The sequence below is a fragment of the Crotalus tigris genome, unplaced genomic scaffold (assembly GCF_016545835.1).
Source record: "Crotalus tigris isolate CLP2741 ecotype Arizona unplaced genomic scaffold, ASM1654583v1 scf7180000018040.1558517, whole genome shotgun sequence".
NCBI classification, from domain to species: domain Eukaryota; kingdom Metazoa; phylum Chordata; class Lepidosauria; order Squamata; family Viperidae; genus Crotalus; species Crotalus tigris.
The window spans coordinates 665,533-684,885 of record NW_024096790.1 but is presented as its reverse complement, the minus strand read 5'-3'; the positions used below and the strand labels follow the sequence as shown (position 1 = coordinate 684,885).

Sequence of the window (19,353 nt, the reverse complement as noted above, 5' to 3'; positions counted from 1 at the left end):
AGGCCAGGTTTAACATCCTGATAATCTCAGAAGAGTTTTATCTTTGAAACTCGTAATTTGAAATACCTCCCAAATGATAAATGATTTGTATAAATGATTCTGTACCAGCACCAGGTATTGGAATTAAGAACAGTTTGAATTTGAAATGTTTTTGTCTTTCTATAAAACATCAGAGGCTGTTGATAATTGCAAGGGTTAAAATGCTAAATAGAAATATTTTGTTTCCTTAGAACAAATAGAGAATTTTTAATTTATAACTTTGGGCCTTTCTTAATAAAAATGCAGAAGCTGACTATAAAGCAAAGCAAAGATATTTTACGCTTGCCATAGCAAAAGAATCCCAGTGAAAGCTTCTATACATGAGCATGCTTGTTCAATTAATGCAGTGGTTGCACTCATTTTTTTTTAAGGATATGGTTTCTTGAACAGCTGGTATAGAAATGTGCTTTGAGAACACATCTTCCATTTGTATTAGTCATTAGTAGAATCTTCCAAATGAATATGTTTTTGAAAAATTTGAATGGGCTTTGTTCTCTTTAAAGAAAGATTTTTGTGCAAATACTACTGATTCCAACATGCTCTTTCTAAATAAGTTTTGGGGAGGGGGAGGGGTGCATTTAAGCTTTGGGGATGGTCTAGGACAACTCACTATGGCCAGCTCGCCACAGCCAACTTGCTGCAGGACAACTAACTGTGGGAAAGCTCAGTGCTGAATTAATTGTTTCATTTAGTTACTTTTATTATTGGTGATCACATTTTCATCAAAATTATTGTAAGTCTTCTATTTCTAGATTGATTTAATTTTATTATTATTGATCATGGTTCTGTTGAAATTAATTTAACTTTTATATTTATTGAATTGTCTTGTTGCGAATTGTCCCTGGTAAATTGTCTCATTCTATTCAGGGGTTTTTGAAAGTTGCTAACCAAGAATGGAAATGATAAAGAATCAATAGATTCATATAGCTAAAAGGGACCGTGTACGTTTTATAGTCTAATACTCTGCTTAGTGCAGGATCCATTAAATTACCATTGGACATGATCAAGCCTCTGTTTGAAGAACAATTGACAACTTCATGTGGCAGTGTCTTCTGCTGTTAGACAGTTCATAAAAGAAATTCCATCTGATATTTAGACTGAAATCTTTCCTTGTAGTTTTAATCCATTGGTTCTGATCCTTTCTTCTGAGTTGGGTAATAGAGAATAAGCCCATTCCAGCTTCTGTGTGGCAGCCCTAATTTAGATATCTTAAGTTCTGGATGGAAAGTGATAGTAGATTTTCATGATAATGTCTTAGTTCTACTTGATCTGTAGATAGCATGTGATCAGTCTGACCATAAGATCTCCTTAGAGCACTTTTTTACCTAGACTTTAATCACATTGCTAGCATTTCTCCCTAGATGTTTTGTTACAAAAGCTAAATTGGGAGATTTCTCAATAGAAAATAGAACTTCCCAAATGCTGATGTGGCCCAGAAAATGTGAATTAGTTCTAATTAAAATTCCCAAGTTTGTTTTCATAATAATATGTCTGGAACCATGTTCTGTAATAACCTAGCATTCAAAGGAAGTGTTGACTAACAGCATTACAACTGATTAAGGCAGTATTTCTCAACTTTGACAATTTTAAGGCATGTGGACTTCAACTCCCAGAATACCACAGCCAGCATTGCTGGCTGTGGAATTCTGGGAGTTGAAGTCCACATGCCTTAAAATTGTCAAGGTTGAGAAACACTGGATTAAGGTAACAATCACTGCTAGTAGCAACACTATATATCTTCAGATCAGAATATTTCTTCCTTCCAAAAAGTCATTTCTACTATGCATTACCACTACTTGTTAAAATACTGTATTACTGTAAGTCCAACTTACATCATTTGCTTGGCTATTTCATTTAGTTAAAGAATTAAGCTATTCTTTATTCAGTTAAAGAATAAAGCCATAAAACTTTAATGGTATAGTACAGGTTACCAAATTATGGGCTTTACCTGTACAATTCTGCACGAATGTAACTTTGCTGTTTACCTTAGCATTTGCTGCTGATATTTGTGAAGTAGGCATGAATTAAGAACAGGCCTTCTTGTCAGTGGCCAAGAGGTTTTAAATTGCCTTCTAATAAACCCAGCACTCTTAATTCTTCATTCTCCTTCAGAATGTATTAGTTGCTATAACATGTTAGCCGAATAGCTTATTAAATGAGTTATCTGTAGATACAAACTTTTTAAACAAATTTACATGTCTCACTGTATCACTTTGGGAAGCACAGTTCTTAAAAGGAGCTTTTAGAAAATATTGTAAATATTAGCCTTGTTTGTTAAAATTAGTGATGAATATTATTTTTCAATTATCAGAATATCTAGTGTGACTGAGTTAATGTGGTGGCACTAGAGCTATAATATCAAATGAGAGTGTTGAAACTTTGATAAAATTATTCAGAAAAAATATTTTTTTATATTTACTTAAAAATACAAATCATGTAAGCAGCACATAAAATACTACTGCATGGTGTTTTTATGAGACAGATTTTTCCTTAGGGATCCACTCATGTCCAGTTTCCACATTATGTGGAGTCATTCTTCATGTTCATTGTTACCTTGACAATCCCTAGCTTGGAGAATGTAACAGAAACCACTAGAGGGGGAATAACATAGAAATTGTTTTGGATTCCAATACACATTGTGTTACCAAAATACCTAACATTGTGAGTGTATGCCTAGGTATGTATTTACAAACTATATTTAGATATAGACAATTTTGAAGCAATAAATGATATTAAGACAAATTTATTAAATTATATATTTATTAGAGTAACAAGATAATTTGAAAGCAAAATGATTGGACTTCCCTTATTGGTTGCTCTAACATGAATAAAAAGGAGCAGTAATGAGTAAAAAAGCATGTTGATTTCTTTGGCCCTAACTAATCATCCAAGGCTTTCTTCCTGCTTAAAATGAAAGAGTAGGCCACTGTCAGGTAGCAGAACACTGTATCAAGCTTTGATCATCTACTTGGCTTGCAGATAGTTTCAGGACCACCCTTTTCAAATGGAATTGACCTGAAATACAGTTTTCAGAGCTACTGAGAATCCCTTGTTTTGGGGAGGTGAGAGAAGCAAAAACCCAGAAATCGTCCCCTAAAACCAGATATCAACCTTAATGGTTTTGTGAATGCTTGTTAAGATAAGTTGTATGAAAGAACCAATAGAAGAGAATATAGGGTTGAACTGTGGATTTCTTGGTGCTCTCTGAGCATGGTTGTTTGCTTGCAGGCATTTCATTACTTGACTAGGTGACATCATCAGTTCTAGGGATGTTAAATCAGAGAACCTGATAACGGGTTCAAAGGACATGGGCTCTCTTGGTTTAGGTTACTTATTAGAGATATGTTATTTTATTCAATTTTCATATTTATATTTATATTGTTAATCACTAAGAAATCTTTGTGATTACAGCATTATAAAGTTCGATAAATCAGAAGTATCTACTGTGAGGCTTTATGTGGAGATAATATGAATTTGACTTGTACCATATGGTGAAAAATTTTCATTCCTTTCATAGCTTTTATTTTATTAAAATACAGTAGATTTTGGTTTATTATTTGAAGGTATTTGCTGTTTTGTTTTTTAAAGTAGTTTTATAAAAGGTCAATGGTCTTAAATCATTTAACACAGTGGTTCTCAACCTGTGGGTCGGGACCCCATTTGGGGTCGAACGACCATTTCACGGGGGTCGCCAAAGAAGGCTGTCCGCCATTTTTTCACCCTTTTCTTTGGCCACGCCCCTGGCACCTGGTGATGTATAAGTGATTGGGGGTCACCACAACATGGGGAACTGTATTATGGGGTCACGGCATTAGGAAGGTTGAGAACCACTGATTTAACAGAAGTCAGATAATTTATTTAAAAAATGATTTGAAAAGAGTATTGGTTAAGGGAGATTAAGTATCTTCAAATATAATACTAAATTTCCTTTGATTCTTAAAAACTGGTTTATTTACCTTTTTTGTTACTATCTTGGATAAAATTAGAGGTTATTAGTGGATTAGAAGTAGAAAAAGTTAACATGCTACAAATATTTCTAGACAGTTAGAATAAAGGCTTGAACAAGTAATAGGACTGTAATGTATAGGAATAAATGTGGAATGATAATGTAATACAATAGAGAACGCAATGAACATTTTAAAAAGTAAGGCAACATAGTGAATAGATATGTTGGTACCTGCCAGATTGGAATTATTCTGACTAAAGCTCAGTTTTAATTATTTAAACTGCTATTGAGATAATAAATACATTCTTTTTATTTGACACCCTCTTAGTATATATTAATTTCTACTCAAAGACAAGGAATGTGTTTATTTTCTAAGTATGACTTTTATTATGAAGCATTTTTATTTTGTTTTTCTGATTAATGTTAATACTGTAAAATAATTGGATGATGATATTTAATACTAAAGCAGAAGCAAAGCTGAGAAATCATTAGGTAGTAAACCAGTTTCATTTCCATTTTAATTAAGTATGATTAAAGGATATAGTTTTCATACGTTTAGAGAAGAATCATCAATACTAAGCCACTTTTACATTGTATTAAAAAGCTTGTTTATATTGTTTGTGGAATAAAAACCTAATCAAAGTAATGGTTTAATAAAATTAATTTCAATTAATGAAATGTATTTCTGATTTGTTTTTTGTAGATGTAATTTTTTTAAAAAAGGAAAATTTCACCTGAGTTGTTTATCTTTTTCTTTATGTTTGCATTGTTTATAATCTAAAAAAGAAATATTAATTTCCCAGTTTTATCAATGCCTATTGTACAGGTAGTCCTCAACTTACAGCAGTTCATTTACTGACTGTTCAAAGTTACAACACACTGAAAAAACTGATGACTGTTTTTCACACTTATGACCATTGCAGCACCCCATGGACATGTGATCAAAATTCAGATGCTTGGCAACTGACCTATATTTACGACGGTTGCTGTGTCCTAGAGTCATGTGATCACCTTTTGCAACCTTCTGACAAGCAAAGTCAATGGGGAAGCCAGCTTCACTTAACAACCATGTAATTAACTGCAGTGATTTACATGACAACTGGCAAGAAATGGGGCAAAACTCAATAACTGTCTCACTTAGCAACTGAAATTTTGGGCTCAATTGTTGTAAGTTGAGAACTATCTATATTTTTCAGGATTATTATGGTAGGCATTCCTTTTTATGATCAATAGTGGACACTCAGGATAATTTTTCTTGAACCTGTATGAATATATTGTTTCTGTTTCATTATCTAATCTGTGCTCCACATCCTGTATTTCTTGTACTTCTGTCACTGTGTTTTAGAGAGAAGGATGAGGGCTTCATTGGGGATGTGTCATTAACATCAACTGTAGAATAGAACATCTGCCCTGTATCCACCATCTCTAGATACTTGTCATGTGTAGAATATATTTTGGATTACTCTTTGTGGTATCTTTGAGATAGATCCCTTCTTAATAATATAGCAAAGAAAGTATTATAATATTTTGAAGAAATATATTTACATTTTAAATATCGATTTTAGTTATTTAAAATCCTCATTTTTATTTATCTGGCTTATGATACAATGGTATCAAAAAGCTAAAGATACTTTCTACAGTATTAATAGGAATTTCATGTCTTTAGACGCAATAACATGTATTTGGAATAAGATTAATAAGGAATTATGTATGTACGTTTCAAGGAACTATTAAAAATAAATCACCTGCAAAGAAAAGATCACATTCTGAAATATGACAAAACAGAAGTGAAGACTATTGTCTTCCTTCCTTATAGCAATAAACCTGATTCATATAAAAAAGTTCTAATTCTATTTGTTTGTTTGGGCTTGACTTTTGATGGTCCATGTTACATTCTGAAATATTAATAGTTTTAGTTTAATATTCAAAAAAGTTTATTGCTACTTTTTAAAACTGGTCCATTTTTAGTTTTAGGAATGGGTGATAGTGCTTAAAATAGATATAACTATTCAAATAGCATTTTGTTTGCTAAAAATGAATATTTGAGACATCCAATAAACACGGAAAAATAACAGAAATAAACTGAAGAGCAATTGGTTAGCATGACATAATTTTTATTCATGTATCTGTAAAAACCATAGTGATGTTATATAATGACTTATGTCTTGAAATACAATTGATTCTGCTTATTTCTTAAACATTCTCGATGATTGAATGATAGGTCTTAGGACTGCTTCAATTCCTTAGATTTTGATGCTCAGTGATCTTTTGTTTAGAAAATGTGTATATACCGTGAAGTATGATATATAAATATTGTAGACAATATCTTTGACATCTAAAATTAGTGGGAATATATTCTTAGAACAAAATGAATTTTATTTTTTACAGTATTTTTAAATTAAGCACATACCAATGATCTATATACTTGTCCTTTCAAATTACCAGATTTGAAACTGGTGCTTTTTGCCTAGAGGGGAATGATGGAAGATACATTATATTTAATTTTAATTCAAATCTGTGAATATAATTTGTGGACCTCTGTTCTATTTTTACAGGAAGATGAAAAATTCTTGACAGACCTATTTGCACAACTTACAGATGAAGCTACAGATGAAGAGAAAAGACAAGAATTGGTAGGAATGTTTTTATAAATGATTAAAAAGACAGTTGCTGCATTTTCTTTATTGATAAACATGGTTCTTTTTTTCTGTGTTTCAGGTAAATTTCCTTAAAGAGTTTTGTGCATTTTCTCAAACATTACAACCTCAAAACCGTGATGCTTTTTTCAAAACATTGTCAAATATGGGCATACTTCCAGCACTAGAAGTCATACTAGTAAGTTTCCAAACTAGGTGATCTTAATTTGTGTAACTTTTTTCAGCCGTCCATAATGTTAACAATTTAATTTTGGGGTGGAAATACAGTGTATATATGATTTATATTCTGTCCTATCATGATCTAACTGAAAAATAAAAGAGAGCAGAGCAAAAGCACAGGCAAAGAGAAAAAGCCGAAAAAAAATCTGAAGATTTTAATCAAGAAACACATTTTCTTTCAATCTTATACAAAACCATAGAAAGAAACTTGAACTGCAATATCATCAAAATGGAGAATATTTTAAGATTGAGGCAGTACATAGAAAATAAAATGATAAATAAGTGAATTAAAACAATGAAAAATGAATTTTAGGTCATGCCTTTCCATCATATGTACACAGTCTGTTTTTGTTTGTTTGCAGGGCATGGATGATGCCCAAGTACGCAGTGCGGCTACTGATATATTCTCATATTTAGTTGAATATAACCCATCTATGGTACGAGAATTTGTTATGCAAGAAGCTCAGCAGAATGATGATGTAAGTAGATGAATTTTGGTGATGCATCCATTAATAAGGAATATGAATAAAATTTGTTTCAGAAGTGTTAATTGAAAGAATTACTTTTCTATAACTTTACAAGTGGATAACAGTTATATAAATTTGTTGCTCTCAATTTTACATAACATACGGTAAAGCTGTGCAAATGTCTTGAGATGTGTTGGATTATAAATTCGATAATAACTATTTAACTTGAAACTTGATAGAAAAATACCTATCTGAATAATCTGTCACTGGCTTCCTGCAAGTGAGTTTACAGTTTAGGATTTAGTTTGGGGGATATAAAATCATCTCTTCTCCCCCCCCCTTTATTTTCTTAGCACATATTTCTTGTTTTCTCCCAAGTCTACAATTGTGGTTCAGTGTTACTTATTTATCAGCACTAACCATTATTGTTACAAATGAGATTTCCTTATAGCGCTAGTATTTGCAAATCAAATCCTCTAAATTATTATTTGAGAATTCTACTTATTATTAACTCTAATGCTAATTATATTACAATCTTATGAGGAAGAATTGGGCTATTAAATTTTTTCTCATCCATGCTACTAAAAAAATATAGCTAGTGGCATTTAACGAGTTGTTTAGTAAATAAAATGCAGTCTTTCTCCAGCATGACGAGTGGAGAATCCACCAATGGATTCTGCTTGTCTTCTGTCCGTAGACTAAGTCAGCCAATTTTGCCACACCTCTCCTCCTGGGACCTTTCTTTTCCCAGTCTCGACTTAGTCTACAGCCCGGACAGATTTATCTTGGCTCCAGACCCAAAAGACACTAAATCAGGTCGTATTCTTCCTTTATTGATTTCACTCAAGGGGGGGGAGCGAAAGATGAATGGAGGTTCGTTTGCAATCAATAAAGGAAGAATACAACCTGATTTACTGTCTTTTGAGTCTACGGGCTTGACTTAGTCTACGGGCAGAAGACAAGCAGAACCCATTAGTGGATTCTCCATCATCATGCTGAGAAAAGGCATTCAGGTAAGACAACGCCCCATTCAGAACATATAATTTAGATTATTTCAATTAGTATTAGCTTTTTGGGGAACGGGGAATAGTTATCCCATGGAAATGTTGATATACTGAATACTGTATAATTGGATAAGCAATACTCATTTTGATTTGATACTGATCTGGTTTATGTCTTGCAGTTGTAATTTGACTTCTTGGTTATAGCTTAATGTACTATGAGATCCCAGCCTATCTGTGCAAAAGCCCTTTTAGCCATGGTTCTGTCTGTTTGAGCAGTAGCTGAACTCCAAGTGGACCCCCGTGCTATGAGTCAACTCATTTTGGGGAGTACAATTGTGTCCAGAGTTAAGGGCTGACTATATTCTAATTCACTTGGCCTTGAAATCCACAGCCACTGTGTGTTGCTAGTTTCAATCTGAATGTGCTTTTTGCCATCCCACACTTAATACTCTTTAAGGACTGGATCAAAATCTCACTACACCTCCTGTCAGACCAGGAGTGGATAACAGTATGTATCATCAGTATATTGATGATACCTGCTGACAGGTGATCTTCTCCTCCTTTCATCCCCCACCATCATTGATAGGAAGCAGCCACTCAGGAAGAATAACTGCAACTCAGTGCCCCTAGTCCCAGTCCTTACATCATATCCAGGAAAATATCATGACCCTGGTATTGAAAGCCACCAAGAGATTCTGTAGGACCAGAGAGCTGAACTCCCCCATCTCAGCCCCCCAAATGATCTTCCAACAGAATAGCCATTATGGCTTTTGTTCCAGGCCTAGGCTGAACCCTTGCTGATAAGAGGTCCAGATAATCAGTTTTATTCAGGATTCTCTGTAATTCTCTGTTGATCATCTTAAAAAGGAAAATTTGCAGACAAGACTATATAATTGTCTAAAATAAGCGATTTAGTGAGGCTTTTTGAGGAAGTGAAAGATAAATGCTTCTTTTTCAAAAATGTGTTACTGTTGTCAACACTAAGTATTTCAGTCCCTTGCTGCATATTTCCTATTATAAATATATTACTTGTCAAATTCTGCAGTTAAAGTGTCTGTGGATCATTGGCCAATGACATTACATAAATATTTATGCTGCCTTCATAGATCAAGCACTAAAAAAATAATTGTAACTCTTATTGGGATCCTTATCTTTTCTCTTTTTGGATGTTCTCTTAAAATATTTTTATAATATAAAATATCTACACTGGGACACATTTACTTTTTTTAAAAAAAGTGCATTATTAGTGGATGCTGATATAGAAACACAGTTCCATTTGATTCACAAGTTCAGACCTCTTAACTGGAATTACTTTTTGGTATATTTCACCTTTTAGTTATCCTTAATGTTTTTGGTGTTTTGTATTTTTAACTAGGACATCTTGCTCATTAACCTCATCATAGAACACATGATATGTGATACAGATCCAGAACTTGGAGGAGCAGTCCAGTTGATGGGCCTGTTGCGTACTTTAGTGGATCCAGAAAACATGCTAGCTACTGCAAATGTAAGCAAAAACATCAATTACTATGTTAAATTTTTTTGTTAAAGCATTAAAGAATTAGTATGCATTAAGTAGAAATTGATTTCTTTTTATTCTATAGAAAACAGAAAAGACAGAATTCTTGGGATTCTTTTATAAACATTGTATGCATGTTCTCACTGCGCCATTACTGGCCAATACTACAGAGGAAAAGCCTAGCAAAGGTGAGCCTTTAGGAGTTTTTTCCACTGTAGTTTCTGAACCATAAAATTAACAAGTAATGATTGCATATAAGGAAGAATTCTATTGTAAGGATTATTATGTTACAATATTCTGTTACATTCCTATTAGGCATTGGGTCATAGACCTATCATTCCAAATGTGTTCCCATTTTAAAATAATTTGATGTTACAGCTTGCTTGAATGTATTTCATTCAAGCCCACATTTATTTATTTTATTATTTATGAGACTTATATACTGCTTTAAGTGCAAGCACTCTCTAAGCGGTGTACACCAGTAAGCAATGTATATATATATATTCTTGCTTATAAACATGTGAAGTTTATTTAGCTCTTTATTCATATTTTATAGTCTATTCCACGGGTGTCAAATTCGCTGTGACGTATCATGACTTTTTTTGCATTGCTGGAGCTGGGGTGGGCAAGGCCTCCATATGATGCAACTGGCCCACGAGCCGGCAGTTTGACACCCCTGCTCTATTCTAAAGATAACATCTGCCAGTAAAAGAACTAGAGATGGGGGGGGGGAGTCTGTGTTTCCCTCCCTTTTTTAATGGTGTTAAATTCCATAAAGTATTTGCTTTACATGTCTAACAATTGAGAGGAAAATTAAGTGGTCCAATATAGTGTGTGTTTATGTTTAGCTTTTGCAGGTAGTAAAATGTGAGCTATAAAAGAACATCTATTGAAAATAATGGAAATGTATATCAGCAAATACATTATTTGTTTTGTTTTTAGATGACTTTCAGACTGCTCAGTTATTGGCCTTGATACTAGAGTTATTAACTTTCTGTGTAGAACATCATACATACCATATAAAGAACTACATAATTAACAAGGATATTCTTCGAAGAGTACTAGTTCTAATGGCCTCAAAGCATGCATTCTTGGCACTATGTAAGTATGATGTAGAGTAGGCCTCTGCCTTTATGTATTTGCAGTCTTTTTAGATATTTCATTTGGCTGTTATTTTTAATGAAAAGAGAAAACATGAAATAAAATATAATTTGTGTTGGTTTTTTAATAGCACTATGCAGCACTTCGAAATTCATCTCTAAAAGATACTCCTAAGCACAAATGTAATATCTGTCTGCAAAACCTTGAAGCCGGCATATCTTTTCCCAGAGTTGTGTGGTTTCCCTGTACAGCTGCTTTTCTATCTTGGGAACAGTGTTTTAGTCAACTGTTTTCATATGGTCTTAAACAAGTTTTGGACACTGAATCCCAATGTTCTGCACAACCTTATTTTTCCTCCTAATTGCTAGCTATAAGTTCATTAATGCAGGGCTTTTCAACCTTTTCACCCATTGTACCACTTTTAGGATATGGCAATATCCGAGTACCACCTGTCGCCTAGCAAGGTGTCAAAAACTTGATGACCAAAAAAAAAGGAAAAAAGTGATGAAGTACAGGTAGTCCTCAACTTACAACAGTTCGCTTAGTGACTGTTCGAAGTTACAATGGCACTGAAAAAAGTGCCCCCCAAGCCACAGCCGAGCAAGACACTGGCCTGCCCACCTCCTGTCTGAGGTTTTCATTGTTGTGAGCATTTCTGTTGAGGATTGGCAGCAGGGGTGGGGTGGAGGTTTGGTTTTTATTCCCCCTGTCTGCTGGGTGGTTGCAGCAGGTTTTGGTCACTTCACATGACCCTGGGATACTGTGACCATCATAAATATGAATCAGTTGCCAAGCATCTGAATGTAAATCACAAGACCCTGGAGATGCTGCAACATTCCAGCTGATTGGTGCTTCTTCTGGGCTCAGCAGAAGCGCCAGGATCAGCGCCGAGCTCCAGCTGGAACCTGGTGCTGATCCTGGCGCTTCCACTGAGCCCTGACAGCCCTGCTGCCACTGGTTCATTCCCCTCCCCCGCTACCACTTTTCTAGGATGTCGCATACCACCTGCCAGGTGCCAATGTACCACAGCTGGTATCCGTACCACTAGTTGAAAAGCTTTGCATTAATGCAGAGGAGGAAAATATTTACAACTCAAATCATCATGAATGGACCTCAGAATATTCATAGAAAGTATTCTACTACAAAAATACCTAATATTTAAAAATTTGGATAAATTGAGAATTCCAGGAATATATAGACAAATTATCAAAACTTACGTTCAAAAGAACAGATCTGTTACCTACATAGACTATTATCCTGTACATTCCTAAAGAAATTCTATGGAGCTGTATGTAGATGACATATTTTTCATTTTTATATAACAGCTTAATACATATTATGAGTGGTAAAGGACAGGGAACCTGACATTGAGATGCTTTGCAGATTTCTGTCTTTCACCATGGTGGTCAGACTGATGGGAAGTTGCTGCAAAGGGCCAAGGTTGCTTGTCCTTTCTGTGTACTTTTGTTGTTCCTCTTGTTAGTATATTTCCAACGTTAACAACTTTGCTTCTTGCTATTGTGTTGCTACATTAAGTTTTAAAAAGACCTATCTACAGATAGAATACCTTCTTTAAAAAATGTAATTCCCCCTTCCTTTCATGTCGCCTTTCAAATCCACTTTGCACAGTTGGGTGATGTTTCAGTGTAAAGTTTGGCAAGGCATAGGGGCATAGATAGAAGAAAGATAGAGAGCTTTCATTGCACAACTAGAAGTCCATTTACACAATATTACCTGTCTGTTATACAGTATACTACTTTTTGAGAGAAGAACCATCACAAACTTCTTGACCAAAGAGTGGGCAGTTTTTATTTATCAGTATTGTAGCTACAACTGGAAATTAGACCGGCATGGCCAGTTTTAAAGTATAAATTTACTAGAACACAAATAAATGAGGTTATGCACAAGCATTTTTGGAAAATAAAGCATGCATTGTTTGCAGTTCAGTCTTTTTTGGAATTTTGTCTCTAATCCAAACTTTTTAAAAGGCAAAGAAATCTCCAGTATGCTTTCTTTTTCTTTTTTAAAATTCAGAATAGAGGTTAGAATTCCAAGAAGCACTAGACTGAAAAAACATACTTTATTTTCTAAAAATGTTAAAATAGGCCTTTATGTAAATAAAAATGCTAATCAATTCTTTAGTTAAAATAATCTTAAAATATTAAAGTCAAATGAAGTATATCTGTGAATATGTAGGAAGTTGTCTGCAGGTACAGTGTTACCTGTCTATGATATAATACTAGGACTCTTTTTGTACAAGATGAGTGAAAATAGCTGTTTTTTGCTATTGAAAATATGTATTTTCTCCACTAGGTGCCCTACGTTTTAAAAGAAAGATAATTGGATTGAAGGATGAATTTTACAATCGCTATATAATGAAAAGTTTTTTGTTTGAACCAGTGGTCAAAGCCTTTCTCAACAATGGATCCCGCTATAATCTAATGAATTCTGCCATTATAGAAATGTTTGAATTTATTAGGGTGGTGAGTATTTCTTTTTAGAGAGGAATGAATGTTGATACTTGGGAATTAAGTGAAGTTGTCTTGCATGTATTCACATGGAAGGAGAAGTTCACACAGTCAGAAATATTGGAGATTAGGATTAATGGATATTCCCATAATATTGATTGTGATAAGAATTATGAGATTATATGGATTCTTTGAGGAAAACATTCACAATCACTTTTACCTAGAAATAAGACTTAAGGGAAAAGGACCATTAATCATTGTTATGAAGGCAGTGGCTCAGAAATACACAAATATGTAAAAATGAAAATTCACAATGTATGTGAATCAAAAGATTGTGATCAATTTTTTGCCACAAAATAGGGTCCCATAACATTGGGCCAGGAATATAGAAGATAAAGAACTTAGTTTGATTGTACACAAGAAAATCACCATTCCTGATCTTTAGAGAAAAATAATATGTTGAGCTAGGGATTAAAATGAATTTGGATTATTCACCTGGGTTGGGTGCTGCTCCCAACAAATTCTAGCTAATATTCTGTTCTTCCACACATACAAAAGTCTTAGCCAGAAGAAGATTGCACTTATTTTACATGATGGCCCTAATATTTTTTGAAATATTTTCTAAATTAAATCTCACATTGTTCTAAAAGAACTGAAGACTTTGAAAAGTACATTTTCTTTTATTGCCTTATGGAATGACCATAAGACCATGCTATAAGCTTATAAAGTTCCTTAAACATTGAAGTATTTAAAAATTGGTCTCAAGGTTACCTGAAGCTCATAAAACAGTCACATTCCTCTGTATCCAGTAGGTCCAGTCTGGTGAATCTTCATGTAATTCCATGAATTTTAATTTTGCCAAATTAGAAATTACCCTGTAAGTGGAATGTAAATGGAATGAAGATAATTCTGATTAGTACCTCTTCTTCTGATCATCACTGACATACTAGGAAATAACGATATTTAAGATAGGGGCTTATACTTTTTTTAAAAAAAATACTTGTATTACCAGTTCTGGAGGACAAGTTTGATGTAGTAGTTAAAGGTTCCAGGTTAAAAGTGGGGAGATCTCTGTTCTAGTCCTTACTTAAGTACAAAATTCATTTGAGTGGTTTTGGACCAGTCATTTTCTCTCAGCCCTAGCTTAGAAAGTTGAAAACCATCCCCAAAGATATTGGCAAACCACTTATAAAAATATTGCAAAGAAAACTCTAGGTCTGCCTTTGTAGCCACCAGGAGTCAGAATTGATTCAGATGGCTGTAATAAAACCATTATCACTTGTGTTAAAAATGATACTTTGAAGCCTAGATGTTTTAAGCAAAAATAAAATGATCAAGAAGCAATTTTATAAAATTTGATGGACGTTCTTTAGTCTACCATGTTATTACTATGAATTGGGGCCTTGGGTTCCTTTCTGCCTCCACAAATAGCACTTGTTTGTTCGATTTTATGTTGCCATGACATCCAAATATAGCATGTTGGATTCTTTCAAATAATTTGTTTTAAATTTCTTTTTTCAATTTATTCTGCTTGAAAAAATTACAAAATGCTAAGATTAAATGACAAAATACCAAGGTAGATAGACAGTTTACAACTATTCCACTTCAGTGCAGTAGACCAGCTGTTTTTTGCAGTGATAATTAAGTTTATGTGGCTTATCAGTTATATGCATGAAAGACTACCTGACTTATGAACAGATCAGGTATGTTCTATTATATGTTTTTGAGCAAAATTATATAGTTGTTTAACATTTTAAATGGATTAAAATAACTTTGTTTTCCAGGAAGACATAAAATCCTTAACAGCTCATGTAATTGAGAATTATTGGAAGGCATTAGAAGATGTAGATTATGTACAGACTTTCAAAGGTTTGAAATTACGTTATGAGCAACAAAGGGAAAGACAAGATAATCCCAAACTTGACAGGTTAGTGCACTCTGAAATTATTATTAGATCTTTGCCTATTGAAAATTTACTGAAAAATAGAAGAAGATTCATAGTCCAGTTATTGAAATGTCTTTTCTATGGACAGTTGAATGATCATTTATTTTGAAACAGCAAGAATGAGAATGGTGTAATACATCCATTGAGACTACTGGGAGTTGGTTTATGTAATGCCTGAAACGGGAATTATCTTAATCTGATCACAATTAGGCTTACTGACTTAGGAGAATCTTTGTTTCTTGTTGTAATTCAGGGTTGATCTACAAAATTTTAAACATATATTACAAATCAACACATGCAAAACATAGCTGAAGTCCTTTATTTTTGAATAACCATATGTTTGCGCAATGGCTAAGTAATTAGGTTAGAAATGATAATATGTCACATTAACACATAAGCACCTTCTCTTTTTCATTAATGATGCACATCTGGAGTTAATTTTTGGGAAAATGTATTAAAGTAGTTATGTTCTAGAAATATTAGAGAATTAGAATTCAGCATGATACTCATTTTTAGCAGTGTACATATATTATAACCTCATTACAATATCATCCTTTTATAGCATGCGATCCATCTTAAGAAACCATAGATACAGAAGGGATGCAAGGACCTTGGAGGATGAAGAAGAAATGTGGTTTAACACTGATGAAGATGATATGGAAGATGGGGAGGTAGTAGTGCCACCTGGTGATAAAAGTAAAAATGATGAAGATATTATGGATCCTATAAGTAAATTTATGGAAAGAAAAAAATGTAAGTAACTTAGGGGAACATGTTACTAGTTGCCAGTTTGTCCCCATCACTAATCCCCCTGGCCAACATGAGGTAGAAAAGAGCAGGCAAGCTGCAAGGAGAGAGATGCTTCAGTAGTTAGAAAAGCCTTTAAATCATTTGGAGGACCTGTGTCTCCTGTTATTTCATCCCATTTCACAAGATCAGATAAGGTAATTATGCTCCAGATCAGTGGTTTTCAAATTTGATAACTTGAGGATGTATGGACTTTAATTCACAGAATTCCCCAGCCAGCAACAATTAATTTCTGTTGTTCAGTCACTAAGCTGTGTCCAATTCTTCATGACTTCATGAACCATATCATGCCAGGCCCCCTTGTCCTCCACTGTCACTTGGAATTTGTCCAAATTTATGTTCATTGTGTCAATGATCTAACCATTTCATCCTCTGTTGTCCCCTTCTCAATGTCTTTTCCATTGAGTCCTCTCTTCTCATTTGGTGGTCAAAGTATTTGAGCTTCAGCTTCAGTATCAGTCCTTCCAAATAGTCATGGTTGATTTCTTTTAGGATTGACTGATTTGATCTCCTTGTGGTCCAAGGGACTCTCAAGAATCTTCTCCAACACCACAATTCAAAAGCAACCAATTAACTACTAGGGTTATCTTTCTAGCATAGGTCTCTCCCTGCTTTTCCTGTTGCCCTTTATTGTGATTACAACTTCTATTATTAACAGAGGGATAGAATCAAGATATGTGAAGTGTTAATACTACATTACAATATCTTGGTAAGACTATACTTGAAATATTGCATCCAATTTTGGTCATCGCGATATAAAAAAGATGTTGAGACTTTAGAAGGAGTGCAGAGAAGAGCAACAAAGATGATTAGGGGACTGGAGGCTACAAAGAATGGTTGCAGGAATTGGATACGTCTGGTTTAATGAAAAGACCAGGGATATCTCAGGGATTGCCACAAAGAAGAGGGGGTCAACCTATTCTGAAAAATCACCTGAAGGCAGGACAAGAAGCAAAGTACGGAAACTAATCAAGGAGAGAAGCAACCTAGAACTAAGGAGAAATTTCTTGACAGAACAGTTAATCAGTGGAATGACTTGCCTCCAGAAGTTATGGTGCTCCAACACTGGAGATTTTTAAGAGGAAATTGGACAACCATTTGTCTGAAACGGTACAGGGTTTTCTACTTCAGCAGGGAATTGGATTAGAAGACCTCCAAAATCCCTTCCAACTCTGCTATTCTGTTATACTATTATTAAAAGATTATTGTAATCTAATGCCAACTTGGGTTTGTTATGGCACACATTGTTCAATCATAAAAACACATTAGCAACAAAATTTTTAAGTTAAATTTACCTGACTGTGTTTTTGGATAATAAATATATATTGATGTTATCAATATAATAAATAAATAGCTATTATCTGTCTACAGACAGAATAATTTATTGTATTTATTCAGCAATTCTTCTGTGAGTCAGTTTCAGCAATGAATACAATATAAATTTGTAATAAATGAAAGTAATGTAAAACATCAGTAGTCAGCAGCGGTGCATAAAGCAGGTAAAAAGGGAATAATTAAATCTTTACAGCAGAGCTAAAATTTAGTCAGTTAAAATTCAAAGATTTAAAAGCTTTGGAAAAATTAAAAACCTGCATCTAGTACTAAAAAATAATATTAAAAAATTGCTAGGCAAGCCATTCCACTGAAGAATATTGTTACCTACTTGGTAAATGTGTATCTCTGTATTAGTTGTTACTTATACTTATTCATAACTACATAATGTATGTAGTCATGCGTAGGTATAGGTAACAACTAATGTTCTTTCCATTTGGGAGACAGATGATAAAATGTCTTTGAAATCAGCAGATACTTCAGTAATTTGATCAGATTATATCTTTATCTAATTTGCTTAATAGTCCAACTTGTTACAGCAGTGTTTGTTTTACATTCTAGTTAAAGAAAGCGAAGAAAAGGAGGTCCTTCTGAAAACTAACATTTCTGGTCGCCAGAGTCCAAGTTTTAAACTTTCCTTCTCAAGTGGTACAAAGACTAACCTCACCAGCCAATCATCAGCAAGTAATTTGCCTGGGTCTCCTGGATCTCCAGGATCTCCTGGGTCACCAGGATCTCCTGGATCAGTTTCTAAAAGCACATCTCAAATGGCAGCTATAACTACAAAGGTACTTTTTTTCCTTTAATCCGATTGTGCCTCAGTATTATATTTTCCATGTTATTCAATCAATCCACACAGTTACTATTATGCAAATAAAATTTGCCATTTGTTCGAATAGAGTTTGTGTTTCTCTCTCTAGTTTTATATCTGCTTAATAATAAAGGGACATTTAAAATAATTATCATTATTATTTTGTGTCTAGTTCCCCTTTATTGCTTTTTATTATCCACTGTTGGAAATGTAAAGAATAATTTATATTTGCATCTCCAGCCCCTGTCCCAGCCCAGTGATGGGCCACAGCCCGTTCAGAACCAGGCTGCGGAAGTGGGCGAGCGCTTAAGCACAAAGCTGCATTTGTGAAAGTGACCCATGTGCATGTTTTCTGTCACTTTTAGATAAATATACAACATCCATTTTGTCTCCCTCCTCTAAGTAGTTTTTCACCAGTACCATAGTCTCTTTAATTAGCTTTATCAAACCAGCCCATCTTAAAATCCAAACAACCAAATCTTGTGTAGTTCTTATCTTTATATATGGTTTTTGTAATCCAATATGTTTCCAATTATCAAAGCACCATTGAAAACAGTATTTTATAACAATTCTTCTTTTCAGGGGTCTTATAATTATCAGCCAGCCAAGATTTCAGTCCAAAGTCTTTAACCACCTGAAAGCTTTCCAGTAACTTCCCCTTTAGAAGATTAACCAAAGGCCAAGGTTTTTCTTTTTCTGTAAATAGTTCTTAAACTTAAAAATGCAGCTCAGTGTGTTTATAATCCCAGAAGGCCAACAGTTTCTAAACATATATAATTTCACTCTGTAGTAGATAGCCCAATGCTTTGTTCCTAGCTGTTTTTTGCTATCTCTTGCCAAATTCTGAGTCAGTGCAGCTATAGTTTTCTCTAATCCTCCACTAGGTGTCAGTAGCTGTTCATTTTCCCGCTTTTAAAGCAAAGAGTTGTTGTTGTTGTTGTTGTTGTTATAATATAATTTCATCAATACTTTTTCAGGTATGGAATTTTAACAGGTTTTTTTTAGTTTTTAAATTTATCCAGACTATAGTATTTTTAA

At 34.0% G+C, this 19,353-nt stretch overlaps 1 protein-coding gene across 1 annotated transcript in view; it reads left to right on the top strand.

Annotated features, from left to right (window-relative positions):
* Positions 1-19,353, top strand: part of PPP4R3A (protein phosphatase 4 regulatory subunit 3A) — a 31,278-nt gene that overhangs the window by 9,933 nt on the left and 1,992 nt on the right. Inside the window, exons 5-14 of the mRNA XM_039346953.1 lie at positions 6,541-6,618; positions 6,704-6,820; positions 7,224-7,340; positions 9,708-9,839; positions 9,937-10,039; positions 10,794-10,952; positions 13,266-13,435; positions 15,205-15,347; positions 15,928-16,118; positions 18,066-18,292. Coding sequence (XP_039202887.1) covers positions 6,541-6,618; positions 6,704-6,820; positions 7,224-7,340; positions 9,708-9,839; positions 9,937-10,039; positions 10,794-10,952; positions 13,266-13,435; positions 15,205-15,347; positions 15,928-16,118; positions 18,066-18,292 — 1,437 coding nt within the window. The remainder of the gene's footprint in view (positions 1-6,540; positions 6,619-6,703; positions 6,821-7,223; positions 7,341-9,707; positions 9,840-9,936; positions 10,040-10,793; positions 10,953-13,265; positions 13,436-15,204; positions 15,348-15,927; positions 16,119-18,065; positions 18,293-19,353) is intronic.